A 22,682-nucleotide genomic window follows, 5' to 3' on the forward strand; every position below is an offset into this window, starting at 1 on the left:
GTTGGATAAACATGCTGAACCTACAGAGACAATGCAACAGTTGCTATACTTCTGTTCATTTGAACTCAAAAGTATTTGATGTTTCTAGTGTGTACATATTCTGTTTCACCAGCAGAAAATTACTAACAAAATAATAAAAATCCAAAACCAGTAAATAACTCAATTCTAAATTAAAAAGGGAAAAAAAAACCACTCTGGTTCCCAGATACAAAGTTCAGAACACATCACTTCACTGTTTTTGTACACTTTTTTGCAACAAGAAGTAACCAGGTAGGGCAAACAAATAATTCATTAATAGGTTACCTAATGTTTTCTAGTCTCTTTACTTTTGAGCATTAAAAAAAAAAGTCATCAGATCCAAGATTACACAAACTCACCGCACCAGGTCGAGGATTAGGGATCTCCCCATTGTATCGTACCCACTTTGTGTGAGCCTGTTCCACTATAGCACTCTGCATGTATTTTCCTTTTGAGAAAACCTCTTCTACAGTAGACAGACTGTATGCACACACTGCTGACAACCCCACGTTATTCCTAGAAGTTCAGGAAGAAATTAAAAAAAATAAACACCCCCCAAACAAACAAACAAACAAAAAAACAAAAACAAAAACAGGAGCAATTATTAGTTCTTGTAGTAACCAACTGACATTAAAGGTACTTACAGCTGTGGGGTGAAGACTCCATATATCACTGGCTCCTTCAAAGTCGGAGACTTGAGGATAAAAACATCATTGATAACATTGAAAATTAAATTCTTATCAGGGATGGTACAAATCAGTCTGGCCTTGAGAAAGGATGTCCATTTTTTCTGCAAGATCCTTAATCCTCCTTGGTCCCTCTTGTATTAAAAAAGATAAAAAGGTGTTTGTGAGGAGAACTACAAGCATTTTGGCATTTAAGAACCACTGTTATAGCACGAAATTACTAAGCTCTGTTATTTTCTAACATTTCATCTATAGCAACCACCAATAAATGCTAACAAATTCACAAACAACAGTAAGAAAGCCACAGGAAAACTGATTCAACAACAATAATGCAGAATTGTTTCTATCACAGATACAGGCAAGATAGAATATGAGAGTTAATGAAGACTTCAGCAACACTTGAAAAAACTGAGATGGGCAATGCACCATTAGGAAAAAGCTGTTTATTAGAACAAGTAAAATAAGGGTGGAAGTACTATACTGTCCCTTTAGAGAAATAAGTAATATTGCATTTTTTCTAAGACATCAAAACTGTGATTTAAATTCTAATGCTGCAATATGCCCTTAAACTTGCCTGACTTTGATAATTTCATTAGAAGAAATGCAGCAATGGTTTAGTCTTCCTGGCAGTTACCACCTTTATTCAGGATTTGCAGTACCAAGGCTTAAAGAAGTTAAGATACATTGACAAGAAATGCTCCAAAATATTTGCTAATCAAGCTGTAGCTCTGATACTCCACTTCAAAAAGAAGGGCATATTTGAAACTGCATTAATATTTTCCATTCATTATCCAAGGGTGTTATGCAAAGTATTAAAGGAAATCTGCAAAATTTATTAAAACAATTAAGCATAAATGCTTATGGATTTGCAACTTGCCACTGATTCCTATTTCAAACACAACAGTCTGAATTATATAATAATATAATAATGAAGCTCTCATATTCCACAACAATCCCCTTTTAAAGCATACACAAGCTGTCAGTGGGCAGAGGGTCATAAAAAGCCCAACATAAACTTGCCTCCAGCTCCTTGTTTAACAGAAATCTCAAGGGCACTAACTTTTCATTTATGTTTTGACTTCCATGTTTAAATATAAAACAGTGAAGTCAAAATAAAACTTTCAACCTCATAAAAACGAGGCAGGCAGATAAATTTCCTGTTGGAAAACAAAAAAAAACCTTGAGGAAATTGATACATTCCACTGAAAAAGTTTTTGTTAAATCAACGTCTTATACTGGGGGGAAAAAAAAAACCCAACTTCCATCAGCAAGATTTTCAACCAACACTCCTGAGGAAATACTTGAATCAGCCTAACCCAGTGAGGTTTAAGCACAGCAAGTGTGACACAATCAGGCTGCTGGTGACCATTTTCCTTCAGGCTCTGGCAGCTGTTAAGAGCTTCATAGAAGTCCCATCTGCTACACCAGAGCCAAGAACTATTTTGCTGTGGACACAGCTACAGCTCTGTTTGCATACAGATACTTGAAAGTCACTCGACAGACATCCTGTCTGCTCAGCTCAAACCAAAGTCAGTTCTTCACAGTACTTGTCAAAAAAAGAAAAAAAGAAAGGAAAGCCTGGGGAAACACTTTTTCTGTTGCTGGGTTTTGTCACGGTTGGTTTGTTTTCCCCCGGAGGAGAGAGAGGAGAACCCCCAGATGTATTGAAATTTCATAACTGTGCAAAATTAAGTCAAGCATTTATTCACAAAGCAACCATTAAGGCTTTCTCGGTTCTGAAGAACTGGCTGGAACTGCTGATTCACTAAGATTCGCTAAATTCAACCACTTCCAGTTAACTGGCAGTAAGTTCACAAAAATAAATGCTTTTTAACAAAATTCTAGTTGATGTAGTAATAGTAAATTGAACTATCTCCCACCTTGCAGACCCTAGCTATTCTTGGAATCATCAGTTTTCCAATACATTCATACTCCACAGACACCTCGGTGAAAAAGAAGTATATCTTGTCATCTTCTCCATCTGTGCTGTTTTGATCTGCTCTTATCACATCAGCAAAAACAAAATTGGGCTCTACAGACAGACACAAAGACAAGAATTTTCCATTATGTATGAGACTACTAACCTGATTCCCTCAAAGACCCTCTAGGAGTTCTCTTTCACCCAAAATCCACACTGAATTTACCTGCTCTCTAGTCACTGACCTCCCTACACAGTTTGTTGTTCATAATATGAATAGTGTTTCTCAAAAACAAAACAAAACAAAACAGGAACAGAAAAAAAAAATTCCCCAAACCCACAAATCCTAAATGAAAGCACTAAGATACCTGAGAGATCTCTGAAGTAATGAGATTATTACTGCACCATAATGTTCTTCAGCCCATACTCAAACATGGTTTTCTAATGGGCCTGGAGGACATGACCTCCCTTGCCTGCCTCCCCTCCATTTCAGCTACTAGCTGAAAGACTAAAAACAACATATTACAACATGTGTTACAAAACTCACTATCCTGTACTTTCTGGTTATGATGATCGTGATTTTGGTCCTTTTTGGCACAAAGCCTCAAACCCCTGAATGTTCGCAAAGCTCAGTGAATTCTGAAATTCAGGAGCTGAAATCACGAAGAACCACAACCAGCTCAATTTGAAAACCCATTCCAGACCAAAAACATTGCCCTTCCTTACTGTATCATAACTAAGCTGCATTATTGCAAAGAAGAACACGTAGATATAAAACAAACTGCAGCCATTATTGTCCAGAGTAAACCTGCATATCTTGAAGCTGTTTTCATTGTCAATGCTGACAAAAATCCTAAAACTTCAAAACAACATCTCTTGATGGCATGCTTGAGGGCACACACTCACATGCCAGGGTATGCCAGTATAACAAAATCCATTCTCTCTATTAGACAGTTGCTCTTTATACCCAGGAAAACTCTGTCAGTGTGGGGTTGAAGAAAGAAAAGTAATTTATCTGGGCCAGTTCTCATGCCCACTTACCATTAAGCCAAGGTATTGCATACTCTGTTCTCAGAGGGCTCTGATGAGAGTGCCGTGAAATAATGGGTTCACTTCCCAAGAAATTGTAAGAAGTCCCAGAATAAAGCTCCTCGTCTTTAAACACAAAACCAAATATTTTAGATCTTATGGACTGGATACCAAAAAGGGTACACAAATATTTTCTGAGTCTGTGCAAGCTTAAGCTTCCCACAAGAAAAGATAAACAAGGACTTCCTCTAAATTGCCCTGGACATGTATTTTATGTTTACATTTCTGCTGACTGTGCTGAAGCCTAACACTTCCACAGTGTGGTTTACTGATGCTCTAACACAAGAACTGATGAAATTCAGAGTAGTTTTTGTGGTACTTTAGCACGCAACACGTAAACCTACAGTTCATGTAAACTCATGTGAATTTACTTAAATTCATCCAAAGTTTGGAATTATTCTTCTCTCTTTCTATGCCACCATCATTCAAACTCAACTTTTAAAATCGTAGGCACAGTGCAGGGAGTTGTGTTTCTCATTTCCTGTTTCATCCTACGTTGAGCTTCTCTCATGATCTTGTGACACAACAGTAAATCCATCAACTCTGGTTCCCCCAGGTTGAGATTCAGGGGTGTCTCTCTATGCAGTTAGTCTACCTGCAATCAACATCTCACTTCCCTATTCTGTCTCATGGATAAGTCTTCAGGACAGCTGAAAAGTACCACTTGTTAAATTTACTGAAATTGCATTAATGGATGCTACAAGTGCAGCCAAGTACATTTAGACCACCTGGACTAAATACATTAAACACCTGAAAATACAGTTTGAAAATTAGTATTTTAGAAGTTGCTTCCAAAACAACCTGGAGTTTTAAGTTCTCCTTTAAAAAACACACTAAGGTTGACCAAATAAGTATTTTAACATCTTTACAGATACACAATAAAAGGAAAAAATATGGATGCAAGCTACCATTTTGACATTAACAAACTGGAGCATGACAGTGGAAAAGATACAACTTTTTTTATACATAAGAACGAGGTAGGCAAAGTCTGAACTTACCAACCATAACAGATGTGTAGCTTTGAGCAGGATCAAATGGACATCTACCCTTACCATCTTCATTTTTACCTCCAAGTTCAAATGAAGTTAAATTCTGCAAAAAGAAATCAAGTTGAAAACCACAAAACAACTGTTAGCACTTTTTCAGCCACTCAGCTCATGCAAAATTAACTGAAAACTAAACACTAAATATTGGGCTATATCATCAACTTCCAGCATCAGAGGCATTTTGTGTAAATTATAAAAGGCATATGTGTTTTTGGAAAATCTTATCAAGTCCCACAGACAGACAGGAAATGTGATCCTGTAATTTGTGAGGCCAAGAACAGAAAAGAGCAGAAGATGAAAAGTTAAATCCAGACAGACCTCAAGAAAAAGCACCCAAGAAAGACACCAGGAACAGCAGGGAAGTTAACTGATATATGGAAAGACCTGGCAATTATTGAATTAGCCTGAAAAAAATAGAGAGTCTCAGAAATCAAGAAGGCTTTCTGAAGTGGATTTAGCAATTTTTTGAGATTATGTTAAATTTGTGAGATAGGGCATAATCCAGCTAAAGCTTTAAAAAGCAACAGAGTATTTTGGCTGCTACTTTATAAATCCCTTAAAAACCAAGAGGATGAGGATCAGAAAGACGAACTGCAGCCACAGTACTGGGCAAGTAATCAGTTATACTGTGTAATGGAGACATTGGAAGCTAAGAACAATGGCTCCTGGCAATATTCCAGAGGTGATGGCTGGCAGACTTGCAAGCAGGGGAGACAAGAAGGCACAGCTACAAGATTTCTCAACTTTCAAATTGCTAAGAGCCGCAAGTAGGGAAAATGATACAGGAGTCAGCAGCGAGAAAAGGGAGTTTTAATTTTGTGCCAAGACTTCACTCTGAAGCATTCAGCACTAAGAATCTGTGGCATAGCCAGAAGCAGAGACAAAAGACAAGCAGAGACAGGAATCTGAGAAATTTCGGGAAGATCTGGTAATGGGTGGAAGTTACAAACAACGTAATTTCAGTTTCAGAAACTGCTTTTATGCTAACATACAATACGCAAAGAATTACAAAAAAGTAAATCTGCAGTTAGACAAGATGAATCAAGAATTCATTAAGTGCTCTGAAAAAAGGAACAGTACAGTTTATTTCCATACTCTACGGTGGGACAGTGCAACAAATGCTCCTAACCTTACAACCAGCACTGAAGCTACAACAGTTTTGGGAATGGAGATCAACTTGTCCTTCACTTGAGCTGCTTTTTAAGTTACACTTGTTGCTGGGTCAAAACATACATGGATTTCTTACCACGTAATCACATGTTGGCTGAAATGCATTAGTTCCACACACGTAGAGAAAAGTATCATTCAGCTGCTGCAAGACACGCACGTAGTTACGACACTCCGTCTGTAAGAGAGGATGAGGAGAGAACCAGTCTGATAAACCATGGCTTCCACAGTCCAACATAAACAGATGATGGTGTGCTGTCTGCTTTTCTGTTGCCACACACCAGAGAAGCCTGGGTGACACGTGGGTGACACTGGGGCACCATCTCCCTACAATCTCCAGGAGCTCTAATCAATCCTGCAGCGTTTGGTTTCCCACAGTCGTGTGCAGCTGCCTCAGTATCCTGTCAGGGTAGCATGACCAAGTAACATATACTCAGCAGGGTCCATCTCGAGATGTTTTTACAAAAGCACAAGGTCCAAACACACATCCAATCCATGGGAATGACTAGTTAAACACGGAGTTTTGGATTTCACCATCTCTTGTACACCTCAACGGAACACTGACAGTCAAAACCTGTAATTCCCCTAAATTAGCTATAAAGTTTTGTCACTTATTGCTGTCCTTCCATGCCCTGCCACCCCTCTCCCCCCCCCCCCCCCCCCCCCCCCCCCCCCAGTCTCTGTCTGATATCATCCAAGGAATCTTCTTAATTTCTCTGGCTTTGAAGCAGAACAAGGAGTTTGAGCAAAACCGTTAATAAATGATACCATAAAGACTCAGATTAATCACGAAGAAAAACAACTCTAAACACCCACTTAGAGAGGGGAAAAACCAGTATCAACAACATCCCTTAATTCTTGCTAGTATACTGCCAGACACCACCACTGAACTGTTGTTCTATAAACTTCTTAAGCAAGTTTCAGCACTGTCCTTGCTATTCCTTCTTACAAGACAAACTAGGTATTTCTGTGACTGTATGGCAGAAAACTGCAGGGAGGGGAAGAGAGTAAAACCAGTTTTCTGCCAGATGAGGTCCTTGAATGTATGAATGCTTTCTGCTGGCATTACACAGTATAGTGGTGATGGATGGGGGAGAGTATAAGAAATAGCAATAGTGGCTTAAAACCTTGACCCTTTTTAAACTACTGGACTACACAAAACATCACAGCTACAATAAATGTGATTACTAAACAGTCAGGAGTACAGTGAGGGAAAAGCATGGCCAGCAACAAGTGTGAGTTGCTAAACTGGGGACAGGGGAAAACGAAAAAAATAAATTTAGAGCTCTGAGAAAGCACCTCTTTGTGGGGTCTAACATACACATATGCATATATAAGAGAAACTCACATCTCACAGTCATTGTGGCTGTGAGTATTATCACTAGCAACCCCAACTGAACCTGGAAAACACAAATAACATTCTCTGACCCCATCCTGAAGAGGCAGCCAAGGAGGAAACAGCCCCTGAAATATCTGCCACACCTCATGTTTGGACAACGTGCTGACAGTCACCAGTGGAAGGAAAAGCAGTAAGCCAGTCCAAGGGAGGGCAGAGAGCCCACTCCCACCCTGAGCAGGCCCATGAAGGCAGAATGCCTATCAGCCCTGGATGCAGCACTTGGGGTTTTGTAACAGCGTGAAATGAGGAGGCTGCAGGTTTAAGGGTCACATCCCTGCAGCTGCAGAGTAGGACTGCTTTCTGCATTCACAGACTTGCAGGATTCTACTTTCAAACCTGTGCTAAAAGCCTGACTGACAGTCTTGCCCAGCAAACCCTCGCTCTGCCATACCATTAAATGAAGTGGTTTCACACCAGGGGAAAGGTACATCCACATACATTCAACTACCTCGAGTAAACCACCTCCACGGAGAGGGAAAACGAGCAAGCCAGACCACACCCTGGCAGTCATGAGGAGTCAGTGGTTCCTAGAAACACCCAGGGATCCCAGGGGCTGAGCCTGCCTGCACTGCCAAGCTGTCAGGAGGTCAGGCTGCTTAGGTGCTCTCTGGGCAAGGAAGGTGCACACCCACTGAGCACCACAAGGGGACACAGAATGAGTGAAAAAAAAACCCCAGACACCTATGCCCTAAAGCAAAGCAAACGAAATTATCAGTCATTCTGTAAAACCAAATGCTGGGAAGGAATTACTGCCACGGCAAAACACAACAGTGGCTATCAATTACTTCAGTGAAAGCAATACTGTTTCAGCGTTTTAAATGGAAAACCATTAAAACCAGAGCACACATCAGGGTGTGTTCAGATTTTCAGGCATTCAAGTAACAGTCACCAGCAAAAAATAATGATTTAAAAAAAAAACAAAACAAAAAAAAATAAAAACAAACAAACAAAAAAACCAACCAACCAATCAAAAAATCCCAAAACCAACCAACCAACAAAAAAAAAAAACAAACCAAAACAACCCAAAACCAAAAAGCCACCAACCTAGGTATGCTGCAATTTTGCAATTTCTAATGCTCAAGTTAATTTAGAAAAACTGGGCGATTATTTCAACACTAAATTTCAAACAATTGCATTCTTTCTTTTTTTAACATCACTTCTCTTGAAATGCAATGTGTAATATCTTCGCCAAAGTTCAATAGAAGTACCTGTTCTGATTTGCCCTTGACTGCGCATTTTGTCCTTTTATCTTCTGCGGCCTTCCAGTGTAACTAAGTGAAAAAAGAAGCAACAAAAAGGCACATTCAAAGTACTTTAATTCAATACAAGATCCGAAAATCTTGCAATAACACACACACACACCAAAAAAGGCAATCCTAAAACTGTCTGCAGCAAGTGCAAGTTATTTATTTTCCCAGTAGTTTTCAAAGGTTCAAAGCCATTCTTTCCCAGGGAGGTGACAGTTTCAAATTCATGTGCCTTAAGCAGGACTAAACTACTGCTATTATCTTTTGGGTTCATAATGATGACTCCCCTCAAATTGCTAATAAAGTTTTCATTACCATATGCATTAGGGAGATGCAACCGTAACTGTTTTAAGTATTTTCAATTTTAAATGCTTCTCAATTTCTTTAACACTTGAATTAAAAAACATAGGGGAGAGGAATCAAAGAAAACTCATTGGACCAATTTACACTACACTGAGTACAACTTTGACAGCTACATGTACCCATTAAACAAGTTTTATATGCTGGTGACATTTCCCACCACCATCCATGAATATGTTCTTCAGATTAAAGATCATATGAGCATCTTCCAAAGCATGCTGGGTGGGACTCCACGCTGCACCTCTACGTGTCAGCCTGTGCTGCTGATGGGATGAGAAGCAGGAGCCTGGGAAGGACTGGAAGCAATACGTTAGCAGACTTCTGCCTGGCTAATCTACTCTGAGAAGCCACCGTCAGCACATCCAAAGTACCACCTCTCTGAGCAAGCTGGATCAGACCTGTCTGCACCACCTCTTGCTGTGCAGACATACCCAGACACAAAACAGAAGCTCAGACTCAAAGGACGGGGCCATTATTTGCAGCACATCTGCAGCCCGCCACTCCTGTGCTTCTGTTTCAGATTAGGTGACCCTCTGATTCAGATTAACAACATGTGGCCCACTCCTGATAGTAAGGATATGGGTAAGAACCACCATTACAGATGACACCTGAAGTCTCTCCAGTCCAGCATCCTGCCCACAAGAAGGAAATACCCAAGGATACCTCTAATTACTTGTTTATATCCAACTTCTCCTTTCTTCCTCTCTTTGGCTCTACAGCATCTTCCAGAAATAACACTGGAGTAGCCCAGTGGTTTCTCTTTTAGGTACCTGCTACCTCAAGTGCAATGCTACTGATATTAGGCAATTAAGTCAAATTTGGTGCATGATTTTCACATGGGGGATAATGTATTAAAATGCATACCTCGTGCTGCTTCTCAGCAATATTCACTGCGTTTAAGGCAAAGATCACTTCCCTGGCTCCTACATATAGAACATTTTTGTCTTCACTTAACAGCAAGGTTGAATAGTTTGACACTTTTGGTTCATTAAAATGTATTAGCTGGACCTCTGTTGAAATGGAAAAAAAAAATAGCACCACATGAAGAAACACAATCACTTGGGTTCAAGCTTATGAGTCATTTTTTCTAAGTTGTCTAACAGCTGTTGGATGATTTGAAAACAATAAAGGTTAGTTCAGAAAACCCATGTAGAAGATGAGGGACCCCTCAGAAGCTTGATTCAGCAGAAACAGCAGCTCCCATCATAAACATCAAAATGACTTGTCCCCACTTTCTCACTCAATGTCAAATGCTTAAATATTTCCTCACGTGGTGAACCCTATAACTCACTTCTTCCTTTATTTTTTTTTCCTACCTGCTTTTTCTACACTTTAATTTTCCACATTCACTATCAGGTCCTTCCTCACCTTTTCCTTTCCACATACCAACCTACTGTGGAAAATCAGGTCAGTCACCACATCCCTTGCAACCGCCCTGAACAAATCTTACAAAATATCCTGCACCTTAAGATGATGCTTCAGCATCCTGTCACAGCACAAAGAAGACACAGAAGCTAAAAAGAGAACATTTATAGGTGGTCAATAAGCTGACTGTGAAATGAAAACCAGAGATGAAATGCATACAATAGAAGGAAACAGCATGAGGGAAAAATCAAGATGAAAAGGAAGAAGATGAGAAACAGAGTGAGACATGAGAGAAAAGGCAGTGGAATGAGGAAGCTTGCAGACTGGACCAGAATAGCTTGGAGAAAGATGACACAAACTGACTAATATAAAAGAATGGGGGTTTTCTGCATCTACAACCATAATGGAAAAATGAGACTACCATAAGATTAATTAGGCATGACTTTTTAAGATACAGATGAAAACAATGCATTATTGTTTCCAGTTCTAACACAAGTAATTGCACATTTTCAGCTACAGTACTCAAGAAACATTAATTTTAAACTAGATTCTCAAGCATGTAATTTTGAAATCTTCTACTTGGCAGGAAGATTTTCCCTAAACCAAAAATTCCCTCTCCTATTGAGAGCAGGTTTCCAATATTTAAATGCAACAATCTTTAGCAGACAAACAGAGAGAAATAGCAGGAATGAAAATAAATTCCATTTATTTTGATTAATTTGGATGTGGGTCTGCAGTACATTACTGTACCATTAAACAGCAACTTGCCAAATTTTAACTACTATAAAAGATCTGAGCATCAAAGAGTCAAAGGAACTACAAGCCTTGTCCAGGCCACTGTTTCTGAAAAGCTTCATCAGCAACTACTAATTGCTATGCCAATAATCAGGAAAAACACTTCCTACAGTCATCTCATAATCTGCTTATTCCTACTACATTCTTAATCTCCATCTATCTCTTCCTATAGTAGGACTCTCAGAATTTAATACCCTTATTTTAAGGTTGCTTCTTCACATAGCCAATCTATTTGTTTGGCTTTGTTCAGTTACTGCACAATTGTTGCTTACTAATTGGGGAGTAAAAAAGGATCTAAAGCATCCATGCCACGTGGAGGGATGGCAGGGAGCAGGGAGAAAATGGGAAAAAAAATATATATTCCCAAACAGCAGCAAATAACTACTCCATAGTCCTTGTTTTAGAGCTCTTTTCAGACTCAGGTTAAATTATTCAGCCAAAGGCTACATGATCCTCTGATTCCTATTACTTCTCCTGGCACCCCATTTGCAGACTCCTGTAACTGTATTGGAAGGTCATGAATATTTGCTGCAACTTCAAATACGAAAAAAGCGGTGTTCTGTGAAAGATTTTTTCATATCTAAGCACCATATGATGCTGTCAGAAGAAGGCCAAATGCCTGTTTTTCCTTTGCTTGGTGATTTATTTAGTGCACAGGTTGGCTTGGTGTCAAAATACATCTCAGATTGAGAAAGCATAAAAAAAGATTATTAGCTGGAGAGGGGCACTTCGCTAACATGTTCAGACTCAGAGTAAAAATAATTTGTTTTAAACAAAATACACCTATTGGAGTTTTCTCTTGAAGCAAACTTCAGCTGCAAGACCATTCTGCTGAGAAAGCCAAATGTGGAATTCCTCCTTTAAAGAGCTCTATTTTCAGAGATGCTCAAAGGACCTGAAATCAGTTAACCCAGTGACCAAGTTATTTTTGAATGTTCTGGTCCCAAGCACCTCATAAACTGTGCAAAGCCAGCAGTACCTGACCAAACTCACAGCAAATAGGCCGAAAGAACACAGGGCTTCAAGGAGTTTCAGACCCTACAGAAACCCTGGCGTTGTGGAAATGTCCCGTATTACACTGCTTAAATCGCTGTTCTTACCTCTGTGTTCCCAAGTGATCCTCGGGACCGGGCCAAACGCTATTGCTACCTCCAGCAACAAACCCCAGACTGCATAAAAAACACACAGAGCCATTTTCAGCGTCCTTGCTCCGCGGGGTTCGCTGGACAGGCGCGGCAGGTGAGCGCTCCTTCGGCAGACGGAATGCAAATCCCAGGGAATTATCAGAGACCGGGCATTTCAGACCTTGAGGGGCTGGAACAACTGCAGCAAGTACGTGCTTTCCAGCAGATCACTTCAAGAGAACGCACATTTTCCAGGATGCTGCGCACAGGAACTGCCCACACTCTCCACAGGCTGCAGAGCTGCTGAGAAAAGCGCGACCGAGCGCATTCTTCTGTTTCGAGGGAGAAATGAACGGTGCTGTGGAGAGAGAGGAGGGGAGTAAGAAGCAGAGGAAAAAGCAAACCAAATACTGCCAAAAATAGCACTGATCTTGCGGTATCTCTACAGCTGTCTGCACAGCTCAATTTGGATTAAAAAAAAAAAAATACATTAATTGATGAAAATAATATTTTTTGAAAATGAGACATCACACGGCAAATAAGCAGCAATTGAAAGGAGTCATTTCAATCCAGAACGCCAAGTACAAATATTCTGAATTTTCAATTATGTTTAATGCACAAAATCTGACTGTAGTTTAAGTTCAGAGAGCAAAGGACATGAAAAGTGCAGCATTAATCCTAAGCACTGGTGACACAAACCTGCTGTGTCTCCCATCCTTGGGATCCTACACAAGTGTCTTTTTTAGTGGTTTTCTAATGCTACTAATTCACTCAAGCAATACAGCTACAGAAACAAAGAGCTAATGCACTGCATACAAAAATAAAGGGAGAAAACACTGAACTAGGAAAAGTGCTAGACAGTTCTGTGAAAGTCACTCTGTCTGAGTCACCCATTACTGTCAGGCCCAGAAAGGCCTGTCCACTATAATCAACAAAACTGTTCACTGCTTTCTACATCACTTTCCACAAGTCTCCACTGCTCCTGTTTTCCTACAACCCCTCCTAGGTGAAGGCTCATTAAGCACCTAGCAGGAGAAGTGAGTGCATTAATCAATTACTAGATTACAGATAACTTTTGAGGGCTGTACACTCAGGGCAGGGTGGTGGAGAGAAAAGCACACTGTCCTTTGCATCAGGGCACGGAAGATGCCGGATTTTCACCGTGCCATTGCCTGGGAGACCAGCACAGCACCGCTAAGAGACGTGCCACAATCCAAGACAGTCACAACACCTAGAGGTGATCCAGCAAGAGGGCAATCAAAGGTTACAAAATCATTAGTAACATTAAAGAGGAAGGGGCCAGTACTTGAGGAACACAGAATTAAAAAGACTAGGGTGAAGCTGCAGCAAGGACATCTCCAAGCACAAGCAAGCCTCTGGGAGGGAGAGGTCCCAGGTTCAAGCAGGCAAAGGCAAGCTGGAACCTCTGGAAAGTGCAGCCAGCAGATCCACAACAAATGCAGAAGTAACACAGCTGAGTAGACAACGGGCAACGACATCTGAAGTGTTTACACCTGATTTACTAAATGATCACAGGTAAGATTAAAAGATTTAAAAATCTTTGTCCACCAAGAAAAAAACCCCCACAAGACCACCACTTGCTCAAGCTGAACTTGTGGCATAAATATTTTTTTGTGGGGTTTGTTTTGGGTTTTTTTGTTGTTGTCGTCTTGGTAAGCAGTTCAGATCAGATCCAATTGTTTGTAGCAGATCATGTATATCATTTTGTTTTTTAAGGCATTATATTTTCAGTTAAGCTGACTAGGCTTGTTTGTCTGTCATTCACTCTTCCTGTTTATCATGATACATAAGCAATTCCACGTTTTGCTCTCCAATATATTAAAAAGTGCCCACTCAAAGTTACAAGGTATCACATAACATATTCTGTTTAAACCCACAGCTTTACAGGTAAGTGTTTAAAAGGAAATAGCAGTTCAGTGATTAAGTTCAAGGCAGTTTGGCAACTTTAATAGAGATGTATGGGGGAAAACAGCAGTTTGAAGAAAGATCTTTGAGCCATTATTTCTACGCACTCCTAATTCTTTATTTCCTGCTACCTTTAGTTACTGAAAAGGCTCCAGGTAATAATTCCCTGTTAAATCTGTGTGTTGTTTTTATTACTAAAAGAGACAGCCAGGACATCTATCAGCTATCAGCTACCACACGGTAGAGATGACTCCAGAATAATTCTGAAGTCCTGTAAATTTTCTGGACTTTAAAACAGGACTAGCAAATCCGAGCCCTACCGAAGGATAACCCTGAGTTTCCCTGCAGCCACGGTTACATTCCTAGCCTAGTTCACCCTCCTCAGACAATGCAAAAGCACAGGGAAACCTGAAAAAAATGACAGCATCTTTTGAAGAAGACAAAAGGTCTGGCTGGACTGCTTAGCACCTACTTTGCTGTGTGGACTGAGAATTGCTCTGGCCACACAAAGTAGAAATCTGTGATTTCATTCCTACATTATGGCCTTGCAAGACAGGTCCTTTTTTCACATTAATAAGTTTGACTTATTAAGTGGGACATTATTTGTTGATCTATGGTAAAATTTTGCATGTTATAAAAGGGGTGAGACACACTACAGTGAATGTTACATGCCCAATTGTGCAAGATTTACTTTGTTCTCATTTCTATGACTTTAAATAGAGATGAAAAAGCACTCAGGACCTTGTCCTTTAATTTAGCCTTCAATTTAATTACTCTCCCTTACCCCTCCCTTCCCTGTGCTAAAAATTATCCTCCACTGACATCTAATGGGAAGTCATCCATAATCTAATATGAACCTCTTTTTATGTAACACAAGGGGTAGAAAAAGGAAAAACAGAAAAAAAAGGCCCAGACAATGGCCTGATTTCCAAATTAACTCAGTTCCATTAGTGTTCACTGGCTTTGATTAGATCTGAGTGCTTTGCACTTCTGAAAACTTGGGTCTCCTAATGTTTTAAGTTTTACTCCGAAAAAAGAGCCACAATTTGCTTGAACATAAGAACACTGAAAAAGCAAAGCAGAAAGAAACCCGAAATGCTTGGTTAGACACTTAAACTCTAATTGAAAGTGACCACAGGCCTACTTTTCTGTAAAACCGTTAACAACTTTCTGAGGTAAATTTAAATCAGTAATTTTAGTTTACACACTGGTGACGATTTTATATCAGCGTGTAATGATGAAGGGCAGCAAAATAATGTACATCACTTGCATGAGTTTTCCATAATGCTTGTGCCTGTGGTGGCTAAAAACAGGGCAACTATAGAAGGAGAAACAATCAACAGAGCTCCTGTCAGCTTGTCAGAGCACAGCTGGAAGCTCAGAGCTGTGAACATTCACATGTATAACTTTAATGCACAGGCAGAGAAACAGGTAGAGCCAACTTCCTGCTCTCTCAAAGGACAGAAAATCAAAGCTGCTGGAAAAATTTCAGGCTGCAAAACTGCTAATAAGTAACATTAGCACAAATTATGAAAGCACAGAGTTGAAATGGCATATTATTGACTGTTACCAAGATCAAAAACACGACTCTCACATTGCCTGTGTCACTGGGCAAAGACAAAGTGCTTTGCTCTACCTTCTAGAAAAAATGTAAAACACTAGCCCTGCAGTGGGAGAAGCTGAAAAACCAACAGTGGGAAGGAGACTGCCATCTTCACTTCACAGAAGTACCTGTGAACATAAAACTTCATCTTTCGGAGATGTCAATTCAGCAACCCTTACCAACACCCGACTTTTTTAATAGGTAATTCAAACCAGAGGCCAGTGTCTTCTATCCCAGTCAGCACGGTAAAACTGGATCCAAGATTTGTATGCACAAATCTTGCACAAGTTATCTAAATTCTGGAATTTCAAAGTTAAGAAATGACCAGTTTCACAACACTGGTTTTGAAATAGTCTTCCTTCTAAGAAACACTTAGTTGCATTGTGCAACTTCTCAGTTTGGCTCGATATTACACAAACTGCTAAGTGGATCTATCTTTATTTTCTATATGAAGGTTAAAAACACAGGAGAATTCACTAACATACCAGCAGCAATCAGCTCTGCAGCTGGGATCCCTGTGATTCCCAATAAATTACCATGACCATCACAGAGCATCCCACCTCTCCCTGCAGAAAGCCAAATGAGCACTGGCCCTCCTGGCCCAATTCTGCCACTCTTTTCAGGATTCCCCAAGCCATGCTAAGTGTTCCCATCGTTTTCCTCCCATTCTCTTGCACTTTATTCTCCTCCACAGGGTTTATCTTCCCCTGCAATCCCTCACCTACTCTCTGCTTCTGCTCCCAGCCATGATCTCACCCCATCCTCTTCCCCAACACGAGCAAGGTGCAACTACGTGACCACGGGTGATGCAAGCCCTTCTGCCAGGCAGAAGACCACCTTCCTTTGGGCTCTAAGGAAGGCCCTCTAAAATATGTACTACTTCCCCACCTCTCCATCAAATCACTTTCACACCACTCACTGGTTGTCCAGGCACAGCAAACAAGGACCTCACAGTAAGCAACAACCCAACTGCAAGACACCCTTCCTTCCCCTACTGCCAGGAGTAAAAAAAAAACCCATGGCAGGTTTATCAGGCAGCCCTACCCTGCTATTTTTAGAATAAAAATTTAAAGATTATGCATTTGCAAAACTTGTATGTTACTATGATGAGGGATATGAAGCTCAATATGCAGAGGCAGGCAAATTTATGAGCAAATTGCTTCCTCCAGCAGAAAAAGGGAGGGGTTAAAGGATTCAACTGTCAGAGGGCATAAATTGCAAGTTCTCCTTAAATAACTTTCTTTTGAAAGCTTATGAAGCTTTAACAGAATACAGGCCTGCTTCTATGTTTATTGATACCTATTTTATAACCTCTGAGAGCTGAGTTTTATTTACAAAGTTTGTAAATTTCAGACCAGTAAGGACAGGCTGGATATATCCTTTGTTTTAGTTCTCACCCTTTCAAAACCCCAAGCACCGTGACATTTTTAAACAGTCTCATGAAAAACATCATTATTTACAATCTTTTCATTACAGAATACATTAGGACTCACCTTCTGCTGAAGTAAGGCACAGCCTCAAACTAGCAGACCAGTAGCCCTTTATGACTAACATATACGTAGAGCATGGGATTATTTACATTTCAAACTGTAACTGAAACACTTTGTAGTTGCTAGGTGCTTTAAAAATTAGACAAAGATTTTTAAGATAATTTGATGTGGTCTTTATTTCTACCTGCTGGAGGATGTGCTCTAGTGCAAAAAGAGGATAAAATTTCTTAGGAAAATAAGATTCTCAGTTTCAGTCCAGAAATTAGTACTTTCTGATTCTGCATGATAAAAATGCTTAATCAAGCAGTACTCAGGAAACTAATGCTTGTGCTTAAAGTAGATAATATCTTTATCTTCAGTGGAATATTTAAAGAGAGACCTTTTTTTTTTTAACTCACATTCCTTTTCTTTTACCACCATGCTCCTTTTCTGGGGGTGAAGATTACACAAAGATAAAGTATTACGCAAAAAAAAAAATTACAAGACCAATAGGAGACTAAAATTCTTAATTTTCAGATTACTAGGGGTAGATCATTAGAAACAGGCTTCAATTTCAAAAAGCAACAGGAAAAAGCTAACTAACTTGGATGCTGAGCTATCCCAAATACAGAATTCAAGAGCTCCCCAGGGCACGTTCTAAGACCCTTTTCTGCCTCGCTGGGTACTCCCAGATATCGACCCCGGGTTGTGACAGTGTCATTGCTGCACTGAAAACTACTCAAATGAGCAAGAAATAAACTCCCTAAAATTCCAAGTTCATATTCCCCTACCACTTAAACATCTGACTGCCACAGTCAAAAATATTGCTCAGTTTCCTTCTCATTTCTTTTGGGGCTCATAGGACTGCGTGAGTCATTCCAGTTATTTGAAGATGCCTACTGGCAACTACTGGCACTTGTGAAAGTACCTCCATGTTTAAATTAACAGGCACGTGTGCTTTAAAAAAAAACAAACTATCCCCAGTGTCCAGCAACACTTCCAGAGCCACATATCTCCAAAAGCAAGCCCAATAGCCCCTCATAACACCAACTGCATAACACAGAGAAGCTGCAATCCTGAACATGGCCATTCAGTGGTAACTGAAGAACAGGTAAATTTACAGTATGTTTCCAAGTGGAAAAAGTCCCTTTCCTGCTAAGTTTCTTGAGTATTTTGGTCGTGGAGCAAAAGAAAGCAATAAATCAAGCTTATAATAAACCCCTTATTTACATTTTTCAGTATGTTCTAAGTCCCTAGTTTTCTCACAGTGTCTTATTTGTTTTGCTAACAAAGACACCCATAACAGAGTCACCATGAATCCACCACAGTCCCCCTTCTGCTGTGGGGCTGTACCTTTAAGTTTCTCTATACGTACCTGCCACCCCTCTGGAGCCTCCAGCACAGCCGGGAGCTGGGAAGCAGTCAGAAACACGTCCCTTTCTGAGAAGAGAGAAGAAACAGGCCTTGACATCATTACCACATAAACCTGAAGGGCAAGTTCTGATATGGGAATTATAATAAATCCTCCCCCAAAAGTTTGGCTTTTACTTCCCAGATTACCAGGGCAGACCATTCCTGACAGAAACCAGACACGCTACATTTGCATCCCACGATCCAAGATCCTGACATCGGACTTAACACAAAGAAAAAATATTAAGCAGACCTGATAAAAAGCATACACATCAACCCTTTTAAAATTTAATTTGTTGCTCCTATCCCAAGCTGCCTGACCACTACTCAGTACGAAATTATTCAGCATTTGCACTGCAGTAGCAACTACTGATACTGGTTAAGAGTCTGGGACCCTTCCTATGGTATGGGATGTACTAGAGAAAGTTCAGAAAGGTTGCAAACCAGTCAGCCCCACAAACAATTCCCTTTACTAAATCTATATAAAGAAGCTCCAACACTCTCCTGCATTATTGAACAACAAGCTCAGAAAAGAATATCTGGATATTTACGACAAAACCTTGCAGGCTTGTACTTATTTTGTTGTTATCATAAGAGAACAGTGGGCCACTCCAAAACAATCATAACTGGGCACAATGAGGCATTTATCCCAAGACTACTGTAGGTAACACACTTCTGAATATGCACACTCGTAATACCATTACATCAGGCTCTATTTAGCATATATACTTCCTACTGTTCATCCCAGAGCTTCTAGAAGGGTGTGAGCTATGTAAAGAGATGGTGCTTTTTAAAATACAAGTCACTGTGGGTTTGAAGTAGATTTCACTCAACAGTATAAGGGGTTCTCAGAGATGCAGGTGGGAAGATGATGCACCTAAAAAAAAAAAACAAACCGGTCTCCATTGCACATGTGAAGGCTTCATTCTTGATCCAAAAAATTATAATGGCTCACAAGACAGAGGCTCCGTAAGAAACAGGCCAAGGAAAATTACAAGAAACAGCTCAATACTGCAGGGTCTCTGAGGAAAGGGAGAGCCCATGCAGGGTCTTTTTCAGAGTCCTTCAACAGTGCATGTTTTGTGGCTACCAGTGCAGTAGCAGGTATCAAACAGCTACATCAAACCCAGTTTTGCTTTAAAACAGTATTTTCAGCTATTTTCTGGGTCTTTTGTGCTATAGAGAAGGGAATCTAGTTTGATTCTCCCCACAACCCTTTTTCAACAAAATACCCCATGGAAATTCATTGCCCATCTATGTTATTACCCACCACCTATTTTTCACAAGCACTAGGAGAATATAACTTATTTTTGATCTCAAAACAACCATCCACCTTTCATTCTGCTGGAGGAAAAAAACCAGAGCAGGCAAACTGCAAATCATCTGACCAGTTATGAAGCTCTCCATGAACCAACTTGCACTAGATCATATCTCTATGGCTCTACAGCTACTCAGTATTTAAGTGAACAGTTAAAATTTACCAAAAATTGCAGCTTGCCACGAGAGGCCATCAAACAATGCAGTCACTATTGCTGCTGGAGTTTTCAGATCCTTGTGTGTTTCCTTATAGCTTACTGCTTGCAGAGGGAACTAATAATCATCTATTTTAGCTGCAGATACCTTAAGGGAAAAAAGGAAAATTCTCTTTTGCCTCTCTGAGAAAGGACTTCTAGCAGCCCGTGGCTTGTAGGAGCACTTTCATTGTAATGAAGCACTTGCATATAAATGAATAGCTACAGTAGGTGTGAAACCCCTCGCAGCAAATTAGCTGACCTGTATATACTTTATTAGAGATTTTCAAGTCTGCACAAGTGGCTCCACGTTTGAGCTAGGGTTTGAGGCCACTGAGGACCTGAAAGCCAGGTGGACACACAGCTGGGGCCCAGACCAGCTCTCAGCCAGTCCCTGGATCTCTATGGAGATGGGGAGAGGCAGAAGAACTACCAGCACTTCCAAGCCGTGGTACGTCAGCTCAAGAACTCCGTGGCCAAGAGCAATCCATCCCTCCTCGGTGTGGTACCTGGGATGGTGCCACTAACCATTGGTGTTTCTGGCAGAGAAGCCCACGGACATGGGGCTGGGTGTGAGGGCAGCTGGGCTAAGCAGAAGGGTGGTTTGCAAGCAGGGGCTGATTCCTCTCCTTTGATCAGACTGCCACTGCCTGCTTGTCCGGACACCACCTGTAGTCACGCTACACACATGAGTAACTACTCACAGCTTGCCAGAAGCTCTGACATAATTGAGCCCTTTAATCCAAGCAGGACTTGAGTAGGAAATTAACATTCATGTAAACCCTGCAGATTGGCAGACATCCTTCGGGTCCCTCTTGTTTGACCTAAGCCTCACAGGTGATCCCGTACAGCAGGCACTGTAGGCACTGCTGGGCTCCCAAACAAACCTTATACCCTGTCAGGTTTTAAGAGCACTTCAATATAAACTTGAAGGGAAAAAAAAAAAACCAACAAACTACTTCTTCTGGTAACAATTACTTAAGCTTGGGGGGGGAGAAATTACACCAAGAACTGCTCGTTATTTTGACAGCTGTGACTAAGTCCTCAAAGATTAAAGAAAACACCTACTGGATTATAAATGAAAGACAACCTGGAATACATTAATGTAGAATAAAAGGATAGCCACCTTAAGGAAATTTTTCATAAAAGATCCACAATCCTTCATATATGTATGTGTGCATATACTTTATTTATTTGAAGACCTTCTTCTAATCTGTCAAATTCCAAAGTACATTAATCTATTGTAAGGTACTTCTGGCTGTCACATCCTACTTGTATTAAAAGTAAAGAAGAAATTCAAAGAACAACACATAATATGTACTCCTTTTCCTTCTGCACATCAATTACCATCCAGATCAGTAGCATTTCTTTCATTCTGTATTCAAACATATGCCTGCTGTAACCAGATCCTAGTGATTCTAAATGAAGAGGAGAAGAAATGCATGAAAACCATCTTATAAGCAAATTTTCTTTACTCTGAGAACTCTTTGGGAGACCATGGAGGCAAGTTTTAAGTTTGAGAATGTTTCTACTATCCCAGCACTGCACACAGACCTTACTGAAACAATTTTGATAATCAAAACTAGAGGTATATTTGCTACCCAGAACTAAAGTCAGCCATAATCTAAGTGCACTGGCTTTCTCAGAAAAACTATTTTAAATACTTACATGGAAGCCACAAACAAAGCCAATGTACAGCTATGAGTAACTAAGGCTGCACACACTGCCCACAGATAGTCTGTCACTTAAAGAACTTTCCTGTAAATGCTATGTGTGGTTTTAGTGTGTTAAAATAATTGCACAAAAAGGTAGGCCAGACAACAAGAACTGTGCAGAGTACCAGTACTATTTTTTAGTAATTGGTCTGACATACAGAATATACAGAAATAACTGCTGCTGACACTGTCACCACCTCCACTGCTCCCACCCTGTCTGGACGGGGCTGGTGATTTTATCTGCTTAACCCCTGTGCAAGACACTGTGGAGGAGGGAGATGGGGTGGGGTGGTCAAGCAACAAACACACCACAGGATTTACAGAGCAAAGACTCAAGTGTTTTCCCCCTTTCCTGCCTGCAAAGTTTCACTTTTCAAGGAAACATCTTTATTTCACAGAACCATGAACTGGCCTAGCAACATCCCTCAACTTTTTCTAAGCATTACAGGAAAAGATGCGTGAATGAGCTTTAACCTGCAGCAGGGGCCCACGCCAAACCCAGTTCTGAAACAACAAAGCAGAAAAGCCCTCTTATGTCTCACACAGTCACTTCAATCTAGCCCAAAGTGTGCTGGCATCTTCAGCTTTCAATTCCCCTGACACTCCTCAGACCTCATAAGCACCCTGAAAAAAAGCCAAAGACAACATGGAGACTATCATGAAGGCAGAGAAATGTGAATTCCTTGTGTGTCCCAATGGCAAACTACAAATATCAAGGTTGGGCCACCTACTGCAGAGATGGGATTTCCTCCAATTTTAAGGATATGAAGAGATTCTGTAATCAAGCAACCTAACCTCCATAAAACTGAACAGGAACATTCATGGTACTATCTA

General features: G+C 40.4%; 1 protein-coding gene across 6 annotated transcripts in view; it reads right to left on the reverse strand.

Moving 5' to 3' along the window:
* SEMA4D (semaphorin 4D) overlaps nt 1-22,682 on the reverse strand; it is a 79,680-nt gene that overhangs the window by 21,923 nt on the left and 35,075 nt on the right. For 5 of the 6 annotated variants that reach the window (XM_027670965.1, XM_027670968.1, XM_027670969.1 and 2 more), the window contains exons 3-12: nt 18,588-18,652; nt 12,191-12,572; nt 9,795-9,940; nt 8,532-8,594; nt 6,004-6,102; nt 4,710-4,803; nt 3,664-3,777; nt 2,585-2,736; nt 663-838; nt 378-534 (exon numbers count right to left, since the gene is read on the reverse strand). In XM_027670965.1, the coding sequence (XP_027526766.1) occupies nt 378-534; nt 663-838; nt 2,585-2,736; nt 3,664-3,777; nt 4,710-4,803; nt 6,004-6,102; nt 8,532-8,594; nt 9,795-9,940; nt 12,191-12,284 (1,095 nt within the window). In that variant the 5' untranslated portion in view covers nt 12,285-12,572; nt 18,588-18,652. The remainder of the gene's footprint in view (nt 1-377; nt 535-662; nt 839-2,584; nt 2,737-3,663; nt 3,778-4,709; nt 4,804-6,003; nt 6,103-8,531; nt 8,595-9,794; nt 9,941-12,190; nt 12,573-18,587; nt 18,653-22,682) is intronic. The other variant, XM_027670964.1, reaches the window with a different exon arrangement.

The sequence above is a fragment of the Neopelma chrysocephalum genome, unplaced genomic scaffold (assembly GCF_003984885.1).
Source record: "Neopelma chrysocephalum unplaced genomic scaffold, ASM398488v2 Primary Assembly neopelma1_97017, whole genome shotgun sequence".
Lineage (NCBI taxonomy): Eukaryota > Metazoa > Chordata > Aves > Passeriformes > Pipridae > Neopelma > Neopelma chrysocephalum.